The sequence below is a fragment of the Rattus rattus genome, chromosome 3, assembly GCF_011064425.1.
Source record: "Rattus rattus isolate New Zealand chromosome 3, Rrattus_CSIRO_v1, whole genome shotgun sequence".
NCBI classification, from domain to species: Eukaryota; Metazoa; Chordata; class Mammalia; order Rodentia; family Muridae; genus Rattus; species Rattus rattus.
This window is the reverse complement of record NC_046156.1, coordinates 183,663,220-183,689,998: the sequence shown is the minus strand read 5'-3', so window position 1 is coordinate 183,689,998 and position 26,779 is coordinate 183,663,220. Positions and strand designations below refer to the sequence as shown.

The window sequence follows — 26,779 nt, the reverse complement described above, 5'->3', positions numbered from 1 at the left end:
GATCATTTGACTTCAAGATATTTTATCAGCCTGAGTGCAGGAGGAACAGCGGTCTCTATGAAAAAGGTCTGCTCCTAAACCTCCTCTATCTGTTTTGGGCATGGGGAGTCAAGGGTTCTGTGATTCCCTGTTCATTTCTACTAATCCTTTTCCAGGGAGGAATCCTGTCCTTAACATTTGGTTAGTAATGACCTCATTGGGACTACACATCATCCTCCCATCTGGGAAAGAATATCCCTTCCCCAGAGGTTAACAGGGAGTCCAGAAACTACAAATGGCCTAACTGTGCCTGTATTATTCTCTTTATCTTTCCAGGTCAGGAGCTTTGAACTTTGGAGTGTATCCTGTGTTTGACCTATCCCTTTTAAATGTGTGGCAGTAGCCTTAAGGGGCCAGGTTGAGGGCCAGTGTCTAGAGGAGAGCACTGTTGTATCCGCCCCTGTATCTAAAAGGCCCTGAAATTGTTTGCCATCAAGCCAAAGAGACATCATGGGTCTTTCATCAGTTAATTTTGTACCCAATAAACATCTGAAGAGCCAGGGAGGAAGAACCACGCCCCTTACTTTATGAGGAACTGCCCCATGAAGGAAGCAGTAAGGCCTGTGCAACGCGTTGTCGGCTCTAGCGTTAAGGGGCCCTCGTGGCAGTGGCTAGAAATTTAATCTCTCCAGAATAATCAGCATCTATTACAGAGGGAAGGATGACAAGTCCTTGAAGAGCACTCGAGGCTCGCCCAATTATTAAGAAAAAACATGCCAGGCGGCATGGGGCCCAAACTTTCCAGATTCTATGATAACAGTCCCTTCCTCAGGGGTTATAATCCTGGTGGTGGAGGAACACAGGTCCACTCCTGCACTTCCTGCTGTTGCCCGGGATAAGTTGGCATTGCAGGAGCTTGATGCTGCACTTGGGGGCGGGTGGTCACCCGTGGATAGGGGCCCCATTGTGGGGCCCCCCGCTCGTTTCCCTGGACCACAGGGAGGGTTTGTCCACTAATGTCAGTCTTAGACTGACATTCCCTGGCCCAGTGACGGCCTTTCCTGCAGCGGGGACAAACCCTCAGGGGGTAGTGGGGCCATCCAGCAGGGCTGGGGACTGGCTAGGTTTTGGGGTGTTGCATTCTCTAGCAAAATGACCGGGTTGTCCACATTTGAAACATGTTCTGCCTCTAGGGTGACCAGAATCTCCAGCTCTTTGGAACACAGCCCCAATTGCCAGGCTGATAGATTTAGATACTTGGTGAGAAAAAAGTCAACATCCTTGCAAAGTTTAATCATGCCTGGGATATCAAGGTCTTTGGTCTTGCCTCAAGTGCGGCTCTACACGCCCGAGTTAGCATTTTCGAGAGCAAGCTGTCTAACGAGAAGCCCTTCACTTTCATTTTGACCTAGGATTCTTTCAGCTGCTTCTTGTAGTCTCCTACAAATTGAGCATAGGGCTCTTGTGCCCCTGGATTATTTTTAGTTAAGGGGTGGTGGCGCCCCTGTAAGCGGGACTGCTCTCCAAGCGGACAAAGCCACCTCGCCGTTTGTGCGAGCACACCGGGAGACAGCCCCAGCTGTTTTTCCTCAGAGGCAAATGAGCCCCTCCCACATAGCTTATCTGCCGTCCAGGAAGCAGATTTACTTAAGGGATTGTTTCTGTTTCTAGCAGCAAGGCTCTCCGCTTTATCAATAAATTCAGATTTCCAAGTCAAATATTGTCCTCTAGTGAGGACAGATTGTACTACCTTGGTCCATTCACTAGGGGTCAAATACCCAGACCCCGAAAGTCCTTCTAGGATAGCCAAGGTAAAGGGGGCATTCATACCATAATTTTTAACAGCTGAATGTAATTCCTTTATGTGTTTGAGTTTAAGTTTCTTGTATGCGGGACACGAGGTCCCACCCTCATCCTGATCAGGGCTTTTCCTCTTCCGAATCTGAGGGTCCCTCCTCATAGTCATTTTCTTCTTCACTTTCTTGTTCCTCATTATGGTTCGATTAGTACTGTCTGGCTCGCGCTCGTCTCTGGCCGACCTATTTAGTGTTCTAGTACTGTTTAACTCAGACTCATCCCTGGCCTGTCTGGCGCGTGCCTAGTCATAACTGGGAAAGTTAGTTTTGGTTGGGGTTTTCTACTGGCCTTAGCTGGCCCTTTTTGGGCATACTGTCCCTTAGTCATGGTCTCTTGTAAATCCTGGATTTCTAGTGTAAGATCCCCCAATTCCTGCTGTAGGTGTAAGATCTGTTTAAGCCCAGTAATTTGTGCTTGAAGTGCAGTCTTAGTCTGAGTCAGTTCCTCCACTACTGCAACCGGTAGAGGTGCAGGTGGGGCTGACGATATAGGGGTAGATAAGGTGGGAGGCAGACAGACCCAGACCTCCAGTGAAGAAGATCTGAGTCTCCTGTGGCTCGGGACCATATCTCTCTTTCTCATACCTGGCAGCTTCCTCCTCTAATTCGGCCTCGGAGGCGGATCTAGACCTGACTCAGAGCATTTGTTTTTCCCAGAAAATTCTTTAAGAGAAGGATAAATGGTCTTTGAATTTTTTGGACATCTTGGGGTCTTCTAGAGAGAGCATAAGGCTTTGGATGAGGGATTTCCCCTCACCCCCAGGCATATCAATAACAATGGAAGGGCTGGGAGAATGCGGCTCCCGTTTTCTTTTTTCATTGTTAGGTGAAGCGGCCTGGAGGCTTGTAAGAAGTCCTCTGCAACAGCTAGGAGGCGGGCACTCTCGCCTCCTTCCTCAGCATCTATTATAATGTCTCTAATGATACCCCAGTAACTGAAAAAAGCCGCAGACACTGGGTCGCCGGCTTTCAAAAGCCTATTAATCTCCTGACCAACCTTATTCCAAATATGGGGGTGAATATCGGGGCCACTTAAAATTAACCAAGGACATTTTTCATCTATGAAACAAAAAATTTGATTAAATCCTTTTTCTTAACTCTTATTCCTCTCCCTGAGTAAACGCTGATTTCTCTTATGAAACAAGCCTCCTTAGACAATACCTTCCCCATGGCAATTAGCGACAATTATTCGACCGGTCCTTACCTCCCTCTCCAGCGACGCACGAGCTATACGGCCTGAAGAGTCCTCGATTCCCGCTGCAGCTCTCTTATCTCCGTCGTCCTGTAGTCGGCCTTGCTTCGGGGTCCCTGTTCGGGCGCCACTTGTCCCCGCCAGCGGGGACCCAGTTATTCAGGGTCCCGAAGAGGCTTTCTACCTGTGGGCCAAAATGGGGGTGAAGAGAAGAAGGAGACCAAGCAAGAGTTCTGTTGTCAAGGTCTCGTTTATTGAGAGGAATGTACAGCATTTAAAGCTCTGAGGCAGGAATAGAAGCAGGAACTGAAGCTTAGGGTGGGGAGTTTGGGAAGTGCCCAAGGATATAAGGTGAATCACTATAATGCAAGATATCCTCCTATAACAAAGAGGCAACAGTCTTCGGGGACATGTTCTTAGAAAAGGTGAACCCTTCTCAGGAATCTGCTCAGGGACATCCGTGTTTTGCTCAGGCTGAAACATCCTGTCATTGCTCCCAGGGTCTTCCTGGGGAGGCTCTTAGTTCAACAATCTCATGTCCGTATGGCAGTCGTCTCAAGGTTAAACCTCTGTGGCCATGCAGCCCAGAGTCAAGTAGCCACCTTGAGCTATGCATTCACAAAGCGGCTAGGCCCAAATCCAATACAGCTCACTGCACCTTTCCTCACCATCCCCTCCTCTTCCTTCTCCTTCTCTGATCTCAGGCTAGTCTTGAAATTAGTATAAAGTTCATTCTGGCCCCAATTTCCAATCCTTCTGTGTTTACCTCCCAAAAGCTAAGTTTATAGGTCTGAGCCAACACACCCAACTCTTAAAGAGAAAAAGAATGCCTTCTCCTTTATTCCTCTCATGAGACAAAACAAAAACCTTAATTGTTATAGAGCAGGGGAGTGTATATACCAGAGAAACTAGGATACTTTTGCCAAATTCATGCTAATTTGCCAGTTAGTTTTCTTCCCGACTTCCTTTAACTAAGTGAATTTAGTAATTCCATCTTTAGAAAAATTTAAAGCGTCTAAAACTGCAAATCTATCTTTCTGCCTCTCTGACACACACACACACACACACACACACACACACACACACACACACGCACACACACACGAGACAGTCCTCCATCATTCTATTTTAGGTTTTCTATTTTAACAGTATTATGATGGTGTCATGATCAAAGCTCATTTCTACAATTAACATTGGTATGTGAGCAAATGGGCTTAATTTAAGACAAAATCAACATATTTCTGATATTAATTTTAGTGGAAAGTTTGGGATATTATTTTTATAAAGAAATTAGTAAAAGTCTAGACAAAACACAAACTAGAAGCCTTGACTACAACTGTCTTAAACTTTGTGCTACAAAACTTGGAGTCTATAAATCCTTAGTGGATAGCTGGGTACAGTTTTGGTTCATGAATAGAAAGCCATGAATACCATCCAGATACCAATGTTTCTGATATCCTGAAAGGATATCTTGTGCCTAGCGTCAGTAAATAGCCTCTTTATTCTGACTTCTACATGATGGACTCGATTTTTACTTATGCCTACCTTCAGAAATGAGGATTCATGCAATAAACATGAATGCAAAAACCCAGTGATACATGAGACTGCAGTTCTTTTCATTGCTATATATTTTAGTCCATGGATATAAACTTGTTTTTTTTTTTTTTTAATTTAGAAATGAATATTTAAGTTTGTAGTGGGAAGCTTGGTTTCTTTAGAAACCCAGTTACGCTATGTGAATGTGTTTTTGTTTAGGTCTCAGGTTTGGGATATGGGGCTGCTTCATATTGTCAACAGCCGCTGACTGTGATTTGTCTTGTGCTCTAGGAGGGGCATGATTTTGCCAGCTGAGGATAGTTTACATTTAGAATTCTGGGAACTCTTTAGAGCGTATAAATGTGAGAGGTCTGGGAGGGCCTTGGGAGCTGCTGCTGCCTCCCTGCTGCTGCTGTCCCTGCTGCTGCTGTCCCTGATGCTGCTGTTCCTGCTGTTGCTGTCCCTGCTGCTGCTGTCCCTGCTGCTGCTGTCCCTCCTGCTGCTGTCCCTGCTGCTGTCCCTGCTGCTGCTGCCTGCTGCTGTCCCTGCTGCTGCTGTTCCTGCTGCTGCTGTCCCTGCTGCTGTTGTCCCTGAGGCTGCTGCCTGTTGTTGTCCCTGCTGCTGCTATCCCTGCTGCTGCTTTTCCTGGATTGCTGATTGCTGGTTGGAGATATCCTAACGATGAAGGTTGAACTCGTCCCTAGGAGCTCGACACCCCTAATCAGAAAGAAGTAATCTGAGAGTCACACCCCCTTTTTCCTCTCACGCTCTTTCTCACCTACCTAGTGTTGGGGGTTGAAAGGGATTGCAGTGAGAAAGGTGGTATATAGGAACCCAAATAAAGTAGGTAAAAGGCCTCGTTACATAAGTTATTTTGAGTTTTGAGTTCAAGTATTTAATCTGGTATGCACATTACTGGATATATCTTTGGTGGACAAAACACTCATTTCAGTTTGGCATATCCTCAGGAGTAGAATTGCTAAGTTATAAAACATACACAGGTTAATCTTCAAGAGACACTGGTGATTTTTCCAAGAAATTTACTACGACAAACTTGTATTTTAACTAGCAGTGCATGAAGGTTTGAGCCAACAATTTTAAAAATGGCATTCAGTATAGGGTAGCTTATCTATTGTAATTAAAATCTTAAATCTATATTAAAAGTTATGACTTGTCTCAAATATCACACCAGAACCTCTCTCTAATAAAAGCTTCATTTTGTAGCTCAGGGAGTCTGACCCTTGGGTGGTATCCATCTTATAGGGGTGATAAGGTACGGAATCCCATGTTCTAGGTTCCACCAATATCAATTAACTCGGAATCTCCACACCTGCCCAGGGGAACCTAGACCTGAGTCACTTCTGATTTAAGTCTCCTCAGTTTTTGCATATGAATAAGAGCATGGAGGTGGGTTAGTGCCAGGGGCGGGGTTTCATTCCCTTTCACTCCTACACCCTAGAATAGGCAGTTCAGAATACCCGAGCCCCTCACTTTGCTTCCTGTCAGACAGATCTGAGAGCGAAGTGCTTCATTCAGGGAGAAATCCTCCTGTCCCTGGATGCATGGCGGACTCTGGTGGTCCTGATTTTCTTTTCTTTTTTCTTTTTTTTTTTTTTTTTTTTTACTTTAACTTCCTTTTATTTTTTCTAAACTAGTTTGAAGTAAGTTTCTGGCAAAACCAAGATGATTGATTAATACAGTTACTCGCTCTCCTCTGTGCAGCTCTGCTGTCTGACACCGGCAGTTACTTTAGTGGCAGTAATGGAGGTTTCAAACGCCATCTCTCCTTGTTCAGTTCCAGGTTCAACAAACCAGTCAGTGTTGTCCCCGCCCCCTCTCCCACTGTGCCCGCCCCTCTCCTATACTTTGACCTGGTGTTGCTCCCAGGATTCTCCTGTTCACTGCTCTGTTCCAGAAAGTTCTTGTGCTGGTGCATTTGTCTTTCCTCACTCCTCTGTAATACCTCCTTGGTTCAGATCGCCTTGGGTTCCACGCAGAGTTCTGCCAGCCTTCTCTTAACCGGTTTTATTTGTTTTGTTTGTTTGTTTGTTTGTTTGTTTATTGCTGCAGGAGCCCTACAGCCTGGAATTTTGTGTGCACGCTCAGCAAGCATTCTGAGCCACATCCTCTGCCTCCCAGCTTGGCTCGTAACCCGTAGGCCTCTGGATCCACCTGCAGCCGCGCAGCCCCAGGGCTAATAAAAGCAGAACATCCTGTTGTTTCTTATTACCGCCCGGTGCCTCTCCCAGCCCGGTCCGCTCCCAGCTGCAGCCCTGGCTCGGCTCTAACTGGTCCTGATTTTCTAATCTCCCTCCTGCATTATCCTGGAGATTTGCCCAAGAACGTTACAGAAGGGCGTGCGCAGCTCTTTAAGTTGATTTTATTTGTGCTCAGATACAGAAGCGACAGCGGATGGAGTGAGAGTCACCCTTTAAACAGCGCCCTTCGCAGTCTTCCTTATCCAATCGAGGTGTTTGTCTGAGAGTAAAGTATAGATGCCAGGCCCTTTGGGATCTCCACACCTCCCCTCAAGGCCAAAAGCTGTGATGCCTCGGAAAATACCCTCACATAGCAGAGGGCCTCCAGAATCTCCCTGGGAAAACAAGAGGGGTGGGGTAAGGTGGGGTCAGTATGAACAGTGAAGACGTTCTGAAGCACTTACGAAGACCAGCCCAGACTTCACTGAAAATTACTACTTGAAACATCTAGATGATAAGCAATATTTTAATATTTATAGATTAGTGAAAACAGAAGTGGAAGTAGCATTACTTATTTTCGTCACTAATTTTGAGATTGATTATCTTTTTCCAGAAAGTAGTCCCTCTTGGTCATTTTTTTTTAATTTTTTTGACACGCTTACTAATAACTCAAGCAGTGAAACAGGCAAAAGCGGCTGCCACATTTAGGTGAAGAGAAACTGCTGTGTTTTCGGGTTCCTCTCACGTATATTTACTTTCCCAAGGGAAGAAAACTGAGGTTCTCCTTTCAGGGAGGGGTTGGCTTTATATCTGTATGGAGCGATGAGTCACGTGAGAACTCTGGCCATCCCTGCTAAGACACGGTTCTTCCCTCTTATAGCATCGGCAGTGTGCGGGATGAGCCCTATAGACTCCATTTATCAGCAGTCAGTCCCGGGCGCTGAAGGGACTGGGAAACACAGCTGAGCTTCAGTGTGTCCAAGGCTGGTGTGAGGCACGCGCGTCCTGAGTTGCTGCCGTGGCCTCTGGGTGGTGCACGTGATTCCCAAATAGGGAAAGTCAGGTTCGTGGGTGCTATAAGTGAAGGATGTGCGAGGTGATGATGAGGGAGGGTAAAATAAAGAGGAAGGGTGTGAAGGACTGATGTCTTCTAATCTTTTGCCTAATCTTTGGTCCTGAACACAAGGCATAATTCCCCTGAGCTCTCTGACAACTCCCTGGTAACAGCACACTCCCCCTCACCTCAGGGTGATTCTGCGGAGCCTTGGGGAAAGGCGAGAACTGACAAGGTAGAACCGAGTGTAATAATAAAAAAATTTTGCAAAGTGTTCTTTCTAATTCTTGTCTTTAATCAGGCCCTGTCCCTCCTGTTTTGGGGGAGGGAGGCTTATTCATTCTCTGGTGGGGATCATGCCCGAGATTGTTTGCTCTGCTCTGCGTGAGGAAACGATGGGGTCTAGTTCCAGGTCCCTGGGCAGATTTGGGAATGACTGGCATTTCAAACACATCTACATGGAAGGGTTTTTAGGGTTGTGGTGAGGTGGGAAAGGCTGAAGGCTTTCCAGGAACTTTAGAATTTTTATGTCTCTTGCTTGTATCTATATATGGTAATATAGGAAAAATGAGAAACACCCCCACCCATTTCTTCTAAGCATTTTGTTGTTTTGTTTTTTAATATATGAAACAAAGTCAATGTAGAAGGGTTGCCAGTGGTCTTAGCAGTGAATTCTTATTTTTAGTGACTTGGAAGCTGAGTGTCTTATTTTATTTACCTACATCTCACCAAATTCCAAAAAGCACAGTAGAAGGCTAGGTGTGGTAGTGTATGCCTTTAGTCCCAGCACCTGGGAGGCAGAGATAGGAGGATTTCTGTAAGTTCTAGAATGGCCAGAGTTACATAGTGGGTCTCCTGTCTCAACCAACCAACCAACCAACAAATCAATCAATCAATCAATCAATCCATCAATCAATCAAGCAAGCAACCAGCACAGCAGAACACGTAGGGGCCAATGCTTTGGCAAGGCCAAGCTTGACATCACACCATGCACACCCACGTGCCTAGCTTCAGTAGCTAACACACACCATCTTGTTTCACTTACGTGGCATGAGTCCTTCCCACCACGGAGGTTTCCGGCACAAATCATATTTAGTCCAATTACAGGGTTAAAATTATAGTGTTTTTCATCATTGCAGATTTTTCTGTCTATGACAGTGATGTTGACTTCTCTCAGAGTGTCAGAGGGAGGTGACTTATTGTGAAAACGCCCCCACCCTGCTACGTGGCATCTGGTTCCTGGTTTCACATCATCCCCCTTTTTAGGTAGCTGAAGGATAGCCACGTTTTTGTTAAGTGTTGCTTTTTTCTTTAGCTGTAGGAAGAAAAACATAACCAGTTAAGAGTACGGGATTAGTATTAATGCTTGAACTTCTTACTCAGTCCTCTCAGTCCTCTGGGGCTCTCCCATTTGTACCAGGGAGGGGATTAGGAACACCTCTCTTATGTACATGGTGAGACCGTAAAAGGTTTTGTGGCTCAAAAAGACTCAAAGGTACATACCCGTAGAAGTTGTAGATCACCCTCATGTGTGTGTTTGTCAAAGCAGGGATAGGGATATGCTTTCTTAACAGATAGTATCTGTTGTTCCGGCTCTTTTTTTATTGAGTGAGCCCCAAGAATGACCTCAGATTTCTTTCCCCTGTAACAGATACAATGCTAGTTACTAGTTTAATCAGGGATCGGGCATAATATATATCAGACAGCTTCATTTTGTCATTGGTATATATGCGCCTTTTGGAGAAAATTTGTGTCTTGAAAAAATATACCTGCTTTGAAAGGTAAGGAGTTTAGGTCTCTGTTATCATTACTGCCTTAGATTTATGTAGCTTTAATAAAACACCGGCTGCTGGGTGTGGAACAAAGGATAGATAGAGGTTTCCTTTGACTCATAGCTTTGGAGTTTGAGAGCTCAGTGTCAGATCTGCTTGACTTCCAATGAGGACTTTTGCCTGTGCTGTGTCAGCTCATGGAGGTGGGAGGGGTGGGGATGTGGGAAGAGGATCAGTTGAGTGACAGAGGAAGCAAGACAGGACCAGAGGCAGAGCTCAAGCTCAATTTATAGCAAGCTACTCATGTTAGCTGACTGACTCTGACGTCTACATTCACCCTGTTACCAGAATGGAACCCCAATGATCTTTCTATCTCTGTAAGTCCCACTGTCTCTCTGTATGGTTACCCTAGGGACCAAGCTCCAGCAAACGAACTTTTGAGAGGACAAAGGACATTCGAGCCATCACACCTGCCTAATCTCCAACAGCTTATTTATGACAAGTAACTGAGGTGTTATTTTTAAAAAGCAAATGAGTGAAATTCCATTTCCAAGATGCAAATCTTGGGGTTGTTTCCATTTTTCCTCTCCACGATTAGCTGTGGAGAGGAGAGAATTAGTCTGCAAACCCTGACAAGCAAAGCTCCCAGGAGGAGATCCATAGGTAAGAACCAAAGGCAGCTGGTAGTTGTAAAGCAGTTCCTGGCAGACCTCCCTGTAAGAGAACAAACTCAGATGGGAAAACTTCTAGAAACCGCTTAGCAAAGGGTCCTATGTGCATGCTGTGAAGGGTGCGAATATTTCCTGTTCTGTGAAGGGTGCGAATGTTTCCTGATGTGTTTATGCTTATGGCTCTTGTCATTCACAACCTGTTCCACACCAAACCAAGCAATATCCACATCACCTTTGCTCCATTATTCCAGCTGAGACTGGTCTTAAATAAGAAAGACATCATATCTGTACTCTCAATGGCATGCTTTGATAATACGTTTTTATAAATTGTATGGCCCAATGGCCATGAGCCACAGGTGGCTACGAAAGAAGTGAATTTGTAATTTTAGTTGGCTTCAATTACTTTGAACTTTCGTTGCCTATGTAATATTGTCACAAGAGCATAGGCACTGGGGACAGTGTCACCAAGACAACAGAGGAAAGAAGCCACTTGGCAGAGAAGGAGCAGAAACCCTTCTCCACACGGGATTCACACAGTAAATGGAACATGCTCGAGAGGCGTGGGAGAGGTGGGTGCTATGTAATGATCCACAGGGCTGCTGGAGTACAGCAGCTGCTGGCATTCAGCCTTTCCCCATGCCTCATGCCTTTGTGTCTTCCCATTCTCTGACAGTGGATCTATTATCCTGGTCCAGCTCATGCAAGTTTTAATTCTTGAGAGTGATTCCCCTCCACCCTTTATAAGATAACCAGAGTGATTTTATTTTCATTTAATAAACCCACTTACTATCTTTTATTAAAATCTTGAATACAATGTATCTTGACCATATTCACTCTGGTTCTTCCCCATTTCTTCCCAGATCCATTCTATACCCAGCAAGCCTGTGATATATTCTCTCTCTCTCTCTCTCTCTCTCTCTCTCTCTCTCTCTCTCTCTCTCTCTCTCCCCTCCCGGTGGACCTTCAGATAGAGCTTACAGACACTGTATCCTCATTGATTTGACTCCTTGCAACAAATCTGGGCTTAAATTCTTTTCAGATCAATGAAAAAGTAAGTGGTTTTTCCATGTGTTAGTGAGATGTAGTTTTATCATTATCATTTCTTCTCAATAGACAATTTCTCCAAAATCTTTTTAATCTCAAGAACTTACAGGATACAATGTGCAGCGGTCAACACCCAGTTTTTTGCAATCAAAGCGCCAGCACAGACACCGTCTGGTTTAAGTTTAAGTAGAACCATGTATGGCCTTGAGTGAGGAACTACTGTGTCTCCTCCAATGATTCTTTCACAGCCACCTGTTCAACAGAAGAAGGCCAGCCAGGTCAGTGTCTGCTCTTAAAAGCCCCTCAGGAAAGCCACGTTTCTAGGACAAGGCATGATTTTTGAATTTGGAGAGAAGTTGGTATCAGCTTACGTTTATGTGCTATATAGTCCTGATGTCTCACCCTAAGTCTCGGCTCTTTTGGGCTCCTACTGTCACATCCACAGAAGCCTGCCACTGGTGTCCCGGGAACCATTCAGCTGGAGATCTGTCACAACTGTAGTCTCAGAGCTCAGGGTTTGCCAAGGGCAGAGAGCTGTGCAGTGGTCAGCACCAGCAGCAGTTGCTGGTGTTCATGCAAGCCTCACTGTCCCTACTCCCCTCTGGATGAGTGTGAATGGAGAAGCAGAGCAAGGAGTAGGCTTTGAGAAGACTGCTGCTTCCCCCTTCCACTCAGAGACCATTAAAAACACAGTATTCAAGTGATGTTAGCACCTTTTAGCTGTGACCCTTCATGAAGACTTTTACCACTGTGAGATTTCAGGTATCAAGAGCACCACTCTCATTCACAAGTCAAGAAAATAATGCAAGTCGAACCTAAGGTTCTCTTCCAATCCTCAGACTAAACACTGTTTAGTTAAAGCCCTTTCCAAATGAACTGTAAGGAGCAGAAGCACTATGAGTAGATAATCCACCTTAGCACGATCTGGACCAAGACAATGGATCCACTGTTAGAAAATGGGAATAGAAGCAGTTATTAAAAGTCTTGCAACCAAAAAAAGGCTCAGGACTAGATGGGCTTAGTGGAGAATTTTTATCAAACCTTCGTAGAAGACCTAATACTAGTACTGCCCAAACTATTCCACAAAATAGAAACAGAAGGAACACTACCCAATTCCTTCTCTGAAGCCACAATTACACTTACACCTAAATCACACAAAGACCCAACAAAGAAGAGAACTTCAGACCAATTTCCCTTATGAATATTGACACAAAAATAACAAAATTCTCACAAACAAAATCCAAGAACACACCAAAAGGATCATCCATCATGATCAAGTAGGCTTCATCCCAGGGATGCAGGGAGGTTCAATATATGGAAATCCATTAATGTAATCCACTATGTAAAAAAACTCAAAGAAAAAAAAAACCACACAATCATCTCATTAGATGCTGAGAAAGCATTTGACAAAATTCAACAACTCTTCATGTTAAAAGTCTTGGAAATATCAGGAATTCAACGCCCATACCCAAACACAGTAAAAGCCATATACAGCAATCCCATATTCATCATTAAACTAAATGGAGAGAAACTTGAAGCAATCCCACTAAAATCAGGTACTAGACAAGGCTGCCCACTCTCTCCCTACTTATTCAATATAGTACTTGGAAGTCCTAGCCAGAGTAGTTAGACAACAAAAGGAGATCAAAAGGATGCAGATTGGAAAGAAAGAGGTTAAAATATCACTGTTTGCAGATGATATGATAGTACACTTAGATGACCCCAAAAGTTCCATCAGAGAACTACTAAAGCTGATAAACAACTTCAGCAAAATGGCTGAATATAAAATTGACTCAAACAAATCAGTAGCCTTCCTCTACTCAAAGGATGAAGAGGCTGAGAAAGAAATTAGGGAAACAACACCCTTCATAATAGTCCCAAATAATATAAAATACCTTGGTGTGACTCTAACCAAGCAAGTGAAAGATCTGTATGATAGGGACTTCAAGTCTTTGAAAAAAGAAATTGAAGAAGATCTCAGAAGATGGTAAGATCTCCCATGCTCATGGATTGGCAGGATTAATATTGTAAAAATGACTATTTTGCAACAATCTACAGATTCAATGCAATCCCCATCAAAATTCGAACTCAGTTGTTCATAGAATTAGAAAGAGCAACTTGCAAATTCATTTGGAATAACAAAAAACCCAGGAGAGCAAAAAATATCCTCAACAATAAAAGAACAACTTAGGGAATCACCATCCCTGACCTCAAGCAGTATTACAGAGCAATAGTGTTAAATCCTGTATGGTATTGGTACAGAGGCAGGCAGGTAGACCAATGGAATAGAATTGAAGACGCAGAAATGAACCCACACACCTATGGCCACTTGATCTTTGACAAAGGACCTAAAACCATCCAGTGCGTGTGTGTGTGTGGGGGGGGCGGTGCAGCATTTTCAACAAATGGTGCTGATTCAACTGGAGGTCAGCATGCAGAAGAATGCAGATCAACCCATTCTTATCGCCCTGTACAAAGCTTAAGTCCAAGTGGACCAAGGACCTCCACATCAAACCAGATACACTCAAACTAATAGAAGAAAAATGGGAAAAGCCTTAAACACATGGGTACAGAGGAAAATTTCTTGAACAGAACACCAATGGCTTATAGTCTAAGATCAACAGTAAACAAATGGGACTTCATAAAACTGCAAAGCTTCTGTAAGGCAAAGGACACTGTCATTAGGACAAAACAGCAACCAACAGATTGGGAAAAGAGCTTTACCAATCCTACATCTGATATATGGTTAATATCCAATATATACAATGAACTCAAGAAGTTAGACTCTGGAGGGCCAAATAACCCTATTAAAAATGGGGTACAGAGCTAAACAAAGAATTCACAGCTGAGGAATATCGAATGGCTGAGAAGTACCTAAAGGAATGTTCAACAACCTTAGTCATCAGGGAAATGCAAATCAAAACAACCCTGAGATTCCACTTCACACCAGTCAGAATGGCTGAGATCAAAAACTCAAGTGACAGCAGATGCTGGTGAGGATGCGGAGAAAGAGGAACACTCCTCCATTGTTGGTGGGATTGCAGACTGGTACAACCATTCTGGAAATCAGTCTGGAGGTTCCTCAGAAAATTGCACATTGCACTACCTGAGGACCCTGCTAACCCTCTCCTGGGCACATACCCAAAAGATGCTCCAACATATAACAAGGACACATGCTCCACTATGTTCATAGCAGCCTTATTTATAATAGCCAGAAGCTGGAAAGAACCCAGGTGTCCCTCAACAGAGGAATGGATACAGAAAATGTGGTACATCTACACAATGGAATATTACTCAGCTATCAAAAACGATGACTTCATGAAATTCATAGGCAAATGCATGGAACTAGGAAATATAATCCTGAGTGAGGTAACCCAATCACAAAAAACACACATGTATGGACTCACTGATAAGTGGATATTAGCCCAAAATCTCGGATTACCCAAGATACAAACCACAGGCCACAGAAACTCAAGAAGAAGGACGACAAATGTGAGGAGGCGTCAGTCTTTCTTAAAGAGGGGAACGAAAATATTCATAGGAGGAAATATGGAGACAAAGTTTGGAGCAGAGACTAAAGGAAAGGCCATTCAGATCCTGCCCCACCTGGGGTTCCAATCCATATATAAATATACATATAGCCACCAAACCCAGACAATATTCCTGATGCCAAGAAGTGCATGCTGTCAGGAGCCTGAAATAGCTGTCTCCTGAGAGGCTCTGCCAGACAGTGACAAATACAGAGGCAGATGCTAGCAGCCAACCATTGAACTGAGTATGGGACCCTCATTGGAGGAGTTAGAGAAAGGATTGAAGGAGCTGAAGGAGTTTGCAACCCCGTAGGAAGAACAACAATACCAACCAACCAGAGCTCCCAGGGACTAAACCACTACCCAAAAAGTACACATGGACAGACCCATGGCTCCAGCTGCACATGTAACAGAGGATAGCCTTGCTGGGCACCAATGGGAGGAGAGGCCTTGGTCCTGCCAAGCCTGGATCCCCCAGTGTAGGGGAATGTCAGGATGGGGAGGTGGGAAGGAGTGGGTGGTTGGGTGGGGGAACACCCTCATGCAAGAACAGAGAGGGGCGATGGGATAGGGGGTTTATGGATGGGAAACCAGGAAAGGGCATAACATTTGAAATGTAAATTAAAAAATCCAATAAAAAATAGAAAATAGGGAAACACTAAGGCATAAGGCAAGCATGGCGGTAGTGAGAGACAGAGCTTGTGACAGAGCTCATGTTTTTCAACTTCTACACAAAATATTCCTGGATTCTCCTGAAACACTTCTGACCACTTTGGCTGAGTATTAATGTTTGTTTGAGTAGAGATCAACACTTCTTGTTCCATAATGAAGTCCAACTACTGACCAAATTCACAAGCATCAATGGTAGATCTGGAACTTCTCATCAGGTTGAGGAGGGTGAGAGGTAAGAAGAAAGAAGGCAGGGCTCACTTTCCAGAAGGGAATTGGGAAGGCAGAATTTTAGGCTCCAGAAATGGAATGGCACAGAATCAAAGGAATTTTGGCCACGGCCCTAGTTTTCCTGAGGTGATTCTTACAAAACTAGACTACCAAGGGATATCTGTGGGCATCATGATGCATTCAAGAACGGCTCTGTCTCTGAGCACTTGTGGCCAGCCTGAGCAGTAGGGCCAGGTCAGACTAACTAGTCTTCAAAAGGTCTGCGGTAAAGGTTAGTGTAGATAGAAAGCTCTTATTGCAGACTGGTACAACCATTCTGGAAATCAGTCTGGAGGTTCCTCAGAAAATTGGACATTGCACTACCTGAGGATCCAGCTATACCTCTCTTGGGCATATTCCCAAAAGATGCCCCAACATATAAAAAAGACACGTGCTCCACTATGTTCATAGCAGCCTTATTTATAATAGCCAGAAGCTGGAAAGAACCCAGATGCCCTTCAACAGAGGAATGGATACAGAAAATGTGGTACATCTACACAATGGAATATTACTCAGCTATCAAAAACAACGACTTTATGAAATTCGTCGGCAAATGGTTGGAACTGGAAAATATCATCCTGAGTGAGGTAACCCAATCACAGAAAAACACACATGGTATGTACTCATTGATAAGTGGCTATTAGCCCAAATGCTTGAATTACCCTAGATGCCTAGAACAAATGAAACTCAAGAGGGATGATCAAAATGTGAATGCTTCACTCCTTCTTTAAAAGGGGAACAAGAATACCCTTGGCAGGGAATAGAGAGGCAAAGATTAAAACAGACACAGAAGGAACACCCATTCAGAGCCTGCCCCACATGTGGCCCATAAATATACAGCCACCCAATTAGACAAGATGGATGAAGCAAAAGAAGTGCAGGCCGACAGGAGCGGATGTAGATCTCTCCTGAGAGACACAGCCAGAATACAGCAAATACAGAGGCGAAACGCCAGCAGCAAACCACTGAACTGAGAAGCGGGACCCCGTTGAAGGAATCAGAGAAAGAACTGGAAGAGCTTGAAGGGCTCGAGACCCCATATGTACAACAATGCCAACCAACCAGAGCTTCCAGGGACTAAGCCACTACCCAAAGACTATACATGGACTGACCCTGGGCTCTGACCTCATAGGTAGCAATGAATATCCTAGTAAGAGCACCAGTGGAAGGGGAAGCCCTGGGTCCTGCTAAGACTGAACCCCCAGTGAACTAGACTGTTGGGGGGAGGGCGGTAATGGGGAGAGGGTTGGGAGGGGAACACCCATAAGGAAGGGGAGGGGGGAGGGGGATGTTTGCCTGGAAACCGGGAAAGGGAATAACACTCGAAATGTAAATAAGAAATACTCAAGTTAATAAAAAAAAATAACAATTAAAAAAAAAAACCTAGCAACTACTCATCCCCATTTAGACTTAGATTTAGTAGAGTTTCTGAGGCAGGAGCTGCGATGTTCTGACGTTGTTTTAGAGAGCCTTCCAGATTATTCTAACTAGTCCAGCACATGAGATATTTCTCTTGCTCCCTCCTCCTGGGTCCACACAGCTCCTTCTGAACCCAGAAAACGAAGTGTAATAGAACAAGTCATCCTTACAGTTTACTTTAAGGAAAATAATCGAGTTTGAAAAAAACCTCACAAAACCAAAATTCAATTATAAAGTAATAAGAAGGGAAGAAAACTTAGTCTGACATCATGGTTCTGGAGGATTTGGCACGTCTGAGTGCCTGCAGGCTGTGCTATGCTGGTCCACTTTTGATCTCGAACTTCTTTCAACCTTGTTTTAAAATTCCCTTTCATTGCTAGTCATAGGGCTAATCCTAGGACTTCTGTTTCCTGCTCACAACTCCTACCTCTAAAAGCTCATGCGTCCTGGGATAAATCATGGCTGCTTCCCTGTTGGCCAGCCGTGTTACTCCATGCCAATCTTCCTACCAGGTTCGTCAAGGAACATGGAGAACCTCTCAGAAGCAGTTTGTTCTTCCAGTGTCAGGACAAGAACAGAGGTGGCATTCCCACGGGTGCATGGTGCTTTCCCTCAGACAGGACTATTGGTTCCTCCTACTCACTACATAGAAGGAACAGCTGAAAAGAAAACACTACAGCTCTCCCAAGGAGTCAGTGTGAGGTCTTCCCCAGAGTCCGGAAGACTTGCCAGGGAAACATCAACCAAGAGAAACTCCCACAGACCCCACCGGCTTCCGCTGCCTAGCTCAGACTCAGTGGAACTTTCTTCAAAGCTGTCTGCACAGCTGAAGAAAGAAAGGCTGAGACGCCTCATTTACCACCATTTCCTTTCTTGAAAGGTAGAGCTTGATCTCTCAACCCAAGAGTATTTCATTCATTTCTTCACTCATTTCAAATTGTCTACTAAGGCAAAATTCAAGCTATAAACTGGCAGCATTTCTCCATTGTTGGTTTTGCTAATTTTTGGAAAGAAATTATAAATATATATTTTTCTTCTAAAATTAATAAAATTTTAAAAATGAATGCTGGATGTTCCCAGGCTCTAGGGACTCTATTAGTTACACTTCAGGTACTATTGTTAAAGCAACCCACAAATCGACTCCATTGGTTTGATGGAGATGACAGGAATCTGTCTTACCTTCAGGAATTAGCAGAAGAAAAATGACAGTAGCAAGAGAGAACACCCAGGGAGCACAGGGGTTCCTCATCGTGGCTCTCCCCACATCAATCAGCAGGGATCTCCGATTTTGTTTCTTTCTACTTATATACGAGAGTACAAAGGATGTGGTTTCCGTTCTTCTCTTTCAAACTTCCAGGTGTAGAGCTGGAAAATGAAACTAAAATAGGCGAGAGCAGGCTCGATCCCTCCTCACCTGCAGTGGTGACTAACAGCACGGTGGGGTGGAGCGGGAGGCCTTGTAGCCTCCTAGGGATAGCAGAGGGAAGGGAATCTTGTTGCCACTAGAATGTAGTTCATAAGCAGGGACTAGAAGTGACTCAGTTGGAGTATTTCATCAGTGGCAATATTATCTTCAGGGTCCCTTAGTAGGAGCTCTTTGAAAACGCAAAAATCAGAATTTTAGGTGCTAGGGAGGTGGATCAGCTGTTTGAGTGCTTGCTGCATAAACATGAGGACCTGAACGTGGATCCCCAGAACCTACATAACAATCTGGGTGCGACAGCACGTGGCTGCAGAGGTAGGAAGAGCAAGCTGCACAGGCAAGCTCCAGGTTTAGTGAGAGACCTGGTCTCAAAAAATAGTGGGGACTGCTTGAGGAAGATGCCCATTGTCAACCTCTGGTCTCCTCACGCTTATGCACACATGGGTACACATGCACGCACGCACGCACGCACGCACGCACACTTGGAGTTTTAAAAAAGTCCTAAAATTGGTTACAAAGCACATTTTTAGCTATTTTCTTGGGTTATAAGAATTGATAAGAAAAATACATGTGGAGGTCCAGAGGAACATTTAAGGACAGAAGTAAAAGCTAGGTTAATTTGTCCCAGCATCAAGGAAAGTTGCTTTCTTAAAAGAGACAGAATCCATGGCCAGTCTCTGAAGGACAGTGCTGACTTGGGCTCTAGTATTAAGTCTTGAGCTTTCTATCGGAGTGGAGGAAGTGGTCTCCACTGTGAGGCCCATGGCTGGCCATATGATGCAGGAGGATGTCTGGTGTTAAGCCCCACAGCTAACACCTTGTGGCTTCAGACCGAGTGAGTACTTCTTCAGAAATCATGTGACCTTAGAAGGGACCCCCTGCTTAGATACCTGTGGTTCTCTTTCCCAGATCTCACTAGCACACTGCATCATTTTCAGGAACCCCAGTGAGATATCATGAGACACCATGCTTCTGGTTTTGGTGAGTAATTTTCTTGTCAGGGTTTTTTTTTTTTTTTTCCCTTCAAATTCACACTTGCACCAAGTGAAAAGGGAGACACTGTCAGCTTTGTTTATATGTAACTGTGGTCATGCTTTCTCCATTTATTCTGACTTTTAACTGTTTGGTAAAGGGTAATTCGTGCGTTCTAACACTACTCATTTAAAGCATACTCCTAGAGTTGTAGAGTCACCACTATAATCTAAATGTAGGACATTTGATTTTCCCCAAGAACCTTTTTTCAATTAGCTGTTGATCAGGACCCCTCTGATCTACTCTGTCTTTGCAGGTTTGCCTGTCCTGGGCATTGTATATAAATGCAATCATATACTATGAAGGACTCTTTTTCCTCTTTTTTCCCCCCTATTTTTTCAATCTGGCACAATTCTTTTGAGAATTTATATTGTAATTGCTGTCAATATTTTATTTCTTTTTATTGCCAATAATATTTCACTATATAGGTAAACTGTGTTTATTTATGCATTCATTAGATGATAGATATGTGACTTACTTGTACTCTTGACTTACTGTGAATATTTGTGTATAAATTTTAAATGTGAACTTCTGTTTTCATTTTTTGGGGGGTCTGTACCTCCTAGTACAATTACCAGGTAATTGGGCAATTGCGTACTAAATGTGTGTTTAGCATTCTTAGGAACTACTGAAGTATTTTGTGAAGTGGATGCAGCATATTAAGCTTTCCCCAGTAACCTACAAGGGCTCTAACTGGTCTGCATCATCGCAATGTTGTCACCATTCTGATAATTTTTGTTTTAGTGGGTGTGAAGTAGCATCTCACTGTGGCTTTGATTTCCCTGATGACTAATGTTGAGTCTCTCGTGTGTCATTCATATGCCAGTGTTGATCTTAAAATTATTTTCTTCTTATTACTGAAGGATAAGCATTCTTTAAATATTCCAAATATAGGCCCCTCATCACATGTATGATTTGCAAATATTTTCTCCACATCTGGGACAGTCTCAGTTGATGCTGTGCTTCTAAGCATAAAGCTTTAGGATTTGGAGACACTCTACCTGTCAGCCTTGGCCATCACTTCTTGGATGTCGTATTTAGAAAGTCACCCGCTAACCTGAGGTGTACAAGCTTCCACCTACATTTTCTCAGATGCTGTCTTCTGCTTTGCTCATTTCTAGGCCTAGTTTTGAGTCCTTTTTGTTATAGTTTAAGTTGTTTTACAAATATGTATTTTATTTTTTAATTGTGTACTTATGTATATATGTATGTATGTATATATAAATGCATGTATGTATATTTGTCTATGTGTCCAAAAGAGGTCACTGAGTCTTCTGGAACTGGAGGTGGTTGTAAGATGCTAAGCACTGAGCTCAGGTTCTCTGGCACGAGCAGCTTGTGCTGTTAACTGCTGTGTCATCTCTCCCCGCCCCCCCCAGCCCACAGTTTGAGTGACATTTTGCATGTGGTTGAGGTAGGTTTTCATTTTCATCTTTTGAATGCAAATATTCAATTATCCCAGTGCCATTTGTTCAAGAGACGATTTTTCTCTAACAGAGTTGTTTTAGCTTCGTGTTGAATATCGTTTGACTATAAATATGAGGGGTCTTCTGAGGTCTCGGCTCTACAAAAGTTATATATGTGTGTGTTCTTATAGTGGGCTCACTTGTCCTGATTACTATAGTTTTACAAAAGTTTTGAAGCTGAAAAGTGTTGTCTGTGTCCGTACTACCCTACACACACTACACATGTTACCCTGAACACATTCTTCTCCTCCGAGGTTGAAGAACGAGTCCATTAACTTTGTTCTAATAGTCTTTTTCCAAGATGGCATTATGAACATAATGTAATTCAAACTTCAAAACTTTTGTGCGTAGCTGTTTCTTTTCATTCTTAGGAACATTTAAATGTATTCTCAAAGCAGTAGCCCTCGAAGTGTGATTTGTGAACTTGTAAGGTAGCCTGAGATCCTTGCGGGTGTCTGTGAGGTCTAACTATTTTATTTTTCTCCAACATGTGTGCATGTGTGTGTGTGTGTGTGTGTGTGTGTGTGTGTGTGTGTGTGTGTGTGTGTCTGCACATGTGCAGGCCTGAGGTAGATGTCAGGAATCATCTTCAGTTGCCCTTTCACTTTAATCACTGAAGCAGAGTCTCTTAATGAAACCCAGAACTCTCCGGTGTGGATAGTCTGGCTAGCCAGTTGCTCTAGGAATCCTGTCTCTATCCTTTGAAGCTGAAATTATAAGTGGGCTGTGTCGCTCACCTGGCATCAATGGGAATTTTGGGGGTCTGAACTTGGGTCCTCATTCATGTGGTACAAGCACTTTAACCAGTGAGTTTCTCCTGCTTCCAAACCATTTGTATAATAACAGTAAGACATGTGCCTTTGACTCTCGTGTTGGCATTAGTACTGATTGTTCAAGGCACTGATGCCGGTGTTTTAGACACAACAGTGTAGCTACACCAAAGTGCTCCTGCAATACCGCATTCTTCATTGTCAGAAACTCTCAGAAGACACAAATGGCAACAAAAAGATTCACTCTAGAATGTCCTCGCCACAGCAGTAGAAGCACTAAGACGTTTTAGCCTCAGGGATAACCCTGTAGTGAAGGCTGTTTATATGTGGGGGACATTGCCCAGTGGGCGTGAAGTATCCTGCTTCTTTGAGGAGAACAATTTTGACCATTTTCATTGCCAATGACAAAATAGAACTTTCATGTGAACGTCTGGAAAGCTCATGTCTGGGAGGCAGAACTTTTCATTTTCATGGCCCCCAAAGACTCCTGGCAGAATTGTAGAGGTGTTAGTAAATATGACCTTTAATTTCATGTAGGGGAACATTTGGAGAGTGTGTAGAGCTCAGGGAATCAATGTTTTCTGAGATTTCAGTGCATATTGTCTCATGCATTTGAGTTTGAATGCGCAGGCCTGTTCCCATTAGCAGAGTAGTGAAATCGCTGTTGGGGAGAGTGATTGAAATCCTATTAATTAGTCACATTAATGTTGATGGGATGTCTGTGTGCCAAATAGGCTTGTATTATGAATATTAATTATGCTCACCCCCAAAACTGTTTGTACGAGAGGGTCTGCATGTGGCTTCTGGGACCCTGCCGGGAGAAGCAGGAGATCTGCCATGTTGGGAGAGAGGAGAGGAGAAGAGATTGGCCATGCCTGAGAGGATTGCAGGACACAAAGGTGTAGTCACCATGTGAAGGAGCTGGGAGAGTTCAAGGACTGCCCAACTGGGTCAAGAGCAGTCAAAATGGAGCACAGTAATAAGTTGGGATTATCAGCGGGAGGTAGATTCTAGCCACAGTGGAGGTTAGGCAGTAGCCCAGCTATTGTGGTATTTAAGGCATATTACAATATAAAGGCTATATATGTGTCTTTCATTCAGGAATACAAACCGTTGAGGCAAGTAGCAAACCACGCCACTGGGACTTATGTATTAATATTTAATTCTACAGAATGTGTCTATGTGCCAAATAGAATGTTAGATGCCAAGAATAAGAAGCAAAGGGAAGCCAGGTGGTGGTGGTGCATGCCTTTAATCCTGGCACTCAGAGGCAGAGAGGCAGAGAGGCAGAGAGGCAGAGAGGCAGAGAGGCAGAGAGGCAGAGAGGCAGAGAGGCGGAGAGAGGCAGAGAGGCAGAGAGGCAGAGGAGGCAGAGAGAGGCAGAGGGGGCAGAGAGGCAGAGGCAGGAGGCAGAGGCAGAGGCAGAGGAGAGAGGAGAGAGGAGAGAGAGAGAGAGGCAGAGGCAGAGGCAGAGGCAGAGGCAGAGGCAGACAGATGGATCTCTGCCTTCGAGGCTATCCTGGTCTACAGAGTAAGTTAAAGAACAACTAGAGCTACACAGAGGAACCCTGTCTTGAGAAACCAAAATCCAAATCAAAAATTTGTCAATATAGTCCCCCGCTCCTACTGAGTAAGAACATACACTTGCATGCACATGCGTGTACATGTGCGTGTGCGTGTGTGTGTAATAAGTTTAAGTTGTTACGTATCATAAAGGAAAACAGTTGAGCTTTAGAATGGACGATAATAGGGGAAGGGGAGGTGGGGTGGTGAGGAAACAGTGCCCAGAGGAGCTCCTCATTTGTGGGGAGAGTGAGTCTGCTGTGAGAATGCATGTGTGGATGGTCTGTGTGTGGGGGAGCATAGAAGTCCGGAGACTGGGGTGTGTGAGAGTGTGTGTGTGTGTGTGTGTGTGTGTGTGTGTGTGTGTGTGTGTGTGACAGTGAGGACAATGCCTGCCTGGCCTACTGGGAACCATTAAGATTGGAGGATAATGCTGGTGACCTTCTCACATTCTCAGCTTGAGGGAAATGTGGTCTCTGCTAAGCTACGGAGAATCAGAGGTGGAGGGAGTGAGGACTTCCAGGGCAAGTCTGCTTTTCTCAGATTTCCATCTCAGGCTGCAGAGAAAAGGTGTGCTGGCTAGTTCTGTGTGTCAACTTGACACAAGCTGGAGTTATCACAGAGAAAGGAGCCTCTCTTGAAGAAATGCCTCCATGAGATCTAACTGTAAGGCATTTCCTCATTTAGTGATCAGAGGTGGGAGGGCCCATTGTGGGTGGTGCTGTCCCTGGGCTGGAGCTCCTGGGTTCTATAAGAGAGCAAGCTGAGCAAGCCAGAGGAAGCAAGCCAGTAAGACACATCCCTCCATGGCCTCTGCATCAGCTCCTGCTTCCTGACCTGCTTGAGTTCCAGTCCTGACTTCCTTTGGTGATGAACAGCAACATGGAAGTGTAAACTGAATAAACCCTTTCCTCCCCAACTTGCTTCTTGGTCATGATGTTTGTACAGGAATAGAAACTCTGACTAAGACACAGGATGTGTCTTTAGCTGGTTTCTGGTGGAGAAAGTACAGATGGCCTCACACTCCACTCTTCCTGCTTAGCAGGAGCAGCGCTCGCTCAATCAAGTCAAAGGGTCTTTTGTGAAATATACCTTTGGCATTATCTCATTGGATATACACAAGGTTTTCGAATTGCTCTGTTTACCAAAGAAGAAATTTTGCCTTTGAAGAGTAAGAGAAGGAACACTGGCATTTATTAGGTCCCTTATAAAGATTTCTGTCTTATATAGCTTCAGAGAGCCCAAGAAAAATGCTATAATTGCTGCCTCGCTATCTTTTCCAAAATCCTAAGGTGGAAACTGATCTTTGATAACCTGAGTGCTACAGGGTTACGTAAGAGTACATAGCAGGTGTGCATGCACAGCAAATGCCTGACTATCGAGGGCCAGTCTCCTCCCCACACCCCTCCACCCCCGCCCTGCCTTCCCCCAACAAATGAACTGTTGCTGGTCAGGCTGCAGGGCACCCCATCCTCAATCGTTCACAGTTTGATTTTTGACTGATAAGACTACAAAGGTGCCAATGAAGGGACCTGGTTGTGGTCATACAACTGAGGCTTCTTAAGTACACCAGGCTTCCGTATTCTCCATTTAATGTTGGAACTAAACTGACAGGCTTTCTGAAGAAGTTCTTAAGTTGCCATTTGGGCTAGTTGGCATATACTTCACACTTGATCTTAGCCAAAAGGCCGAGAAGTGATGGCATATACTTCACAAATTGCTGTGTTTCAGGGAGTGAAGATTGCTAAGTCCCCAGACAGTGAAGAGACAGTCCAGTGTACTCAAGATCTTCTCTTTCCATATCAGAGACCGGATCTGTCCTCCCTTGAGAGGCCGAGTAAAATCCATGCCTCCCATGTCAAATTCGAGCTACAGAATATATTTTCATCTTCCTCGCCACATTTCATCCCCTTTCAGTCAATACCTATTTTTATTCCAATTTAACCTTTTTTCCAACAATGTTCTGAGTAGATTGTTTTACTTAATTAAAATGTCAAACAAAGACTTATTGAGGATATATGAAATTGTAGGAGGCACGGAGGTCCTTGTGCTCCTGCAGTACAGGAACACTGAATGTTGGCACAGAGAATCAGTCCTTCAAGGGACGGAATGCTGTATCTGTTATCTGCCCAGAAGGCTGGGAACAAACATGCATTCCGGCCCTGGTGATTTCACTGCACAAATCCAAAGCAGCTGAAGAAATGGGAAGCTCCTCCTTTACTGTGGTAGGGCCCAGTCCCTCCAGCCAGACACCCAGGGCCACAGTGATATCCAGGGAAGCCCTGCTCCACACCCTCTCCGAATCATCCCCGACTCGTGGGTTTTAAGTCAGGGACTCCCTTCCAGGTTGCTGAAAAGACATGGTCAACTGGAATGAGTCCTGACACGTGTGGGAAGTCGGATATTAGCAGACACTAAACCACTAAAAAGGAAGGCTCTACCAGCCCACCTTCATCTTGTGCTTGTATATGCAGGAGACACCATGGGCAAGCACTGGACATGATGAGGAAAGTGAGCCCGGAGCTGAGCTCACTCCATTCTCTTAAATATTGTATGACGTTCTTTTCAAGAGAGGCAAGCCTCAAATTATTCTTGGTGCCTGCTCTGTATCTCAGAAAGAGAAACATGAACAGATGTTTTCCACGAACAGGGCAATTCCCTACCTACGCTAGGATCCTGAGACATTTCAAGGCAATCTGCGACTCCTTCAGGTAAATAGATATTCTCTCTTTTTCTAACTTTTAGTAAAAAGGAAGTGCAACCTGAAATCAGTTACTACATGAGCAAGTGGGACACTAATGTGCACAAATACACACACACACACACACACACACACACACACACACACACACACACACACACACACACACCACAAACCAGCCTTCATAAGATGGGCTCCAAATGCAAGGCTAGGGTAGGGATCCAGCACTGTCTTCTCGTCCAGTTCAACAGTTTCTCACAAAGCCTTAGTGTTGCAGGACCGGGCAGTCTACAGTGTAGATGCTCATTGACCAAAGGCAACCGGAACTCTCCCACAGTAAGGCAAGTCTGTGCTGAATGATGCTCAGTCAGCAAGGGAGACGGCCTCTCTGGGAGACAGAGACTCAGTGAGAGGACATGCAGAAGGCCTTCTGGTAGGATCTGAGCTCTCTCTGGTTGCCTAGGATTGCACTGAGGACCTGGGTCTGCACTAACTGGAGAGTTGTCAGTAAGTGGGCTAGCCCTGTGAAGAGTCATCTTTACAAGTCTTCCTCACCCAGGAAACAGAGCTGAATTTTATCCAATGGCATTCGGTCATTTTGCGGTTGTAAACGGTGACATCAGTTTTGCCCCTA

The 26,779-nt window shown here is 44.4% G+C and overlaps 2 protein-coding genes across 2 annotated transcripts in view; one reads left to right on the top strand and one right to left on the bottom strand.

Annotated features, from left to right (window-relative positions):
• Positions 1-996, top strand: part of Cdc20b (cell division cycle 20B) — a 75,025-nt gene extending 74,029 nt beyond the window's left edge. Inside the window, 1 exon segment of the mRNA XM_032897036.1 lies at positions 812-996. Coding sequence (XP_032752927.1) covers positions 812-996 — 185 coding nt within the window.
• Positions 997-6,927: 5,931 nt separating this feature from the next.
• On the bottom strand, positions 6,928-18,475 carry Gzma (granzyme A). Its single transcript, XM_032896857.1, has 5 exons — positions 18,370-18,475; positions 11,410-11,554; positions 9,319-9,457; positions 8,861-9,130; positions 6,928-7,156 (listed from the first exon to the last, which is right to left on the bottom strand). Exons 1-5 carry the CDS (start codon positions 18,437-18,439, stop codon positions 6,995-6,997), a joined length of 786 nt encoding a protein of 261 aa, XP_032752748.1. The 5' UTR covers positions 18,440-18,475; the 3' UTR covers positions 6,928-6,994.
• Between the last annotated feature and the right edge of the window lie 8,304 nt (positions 18,476-26,779).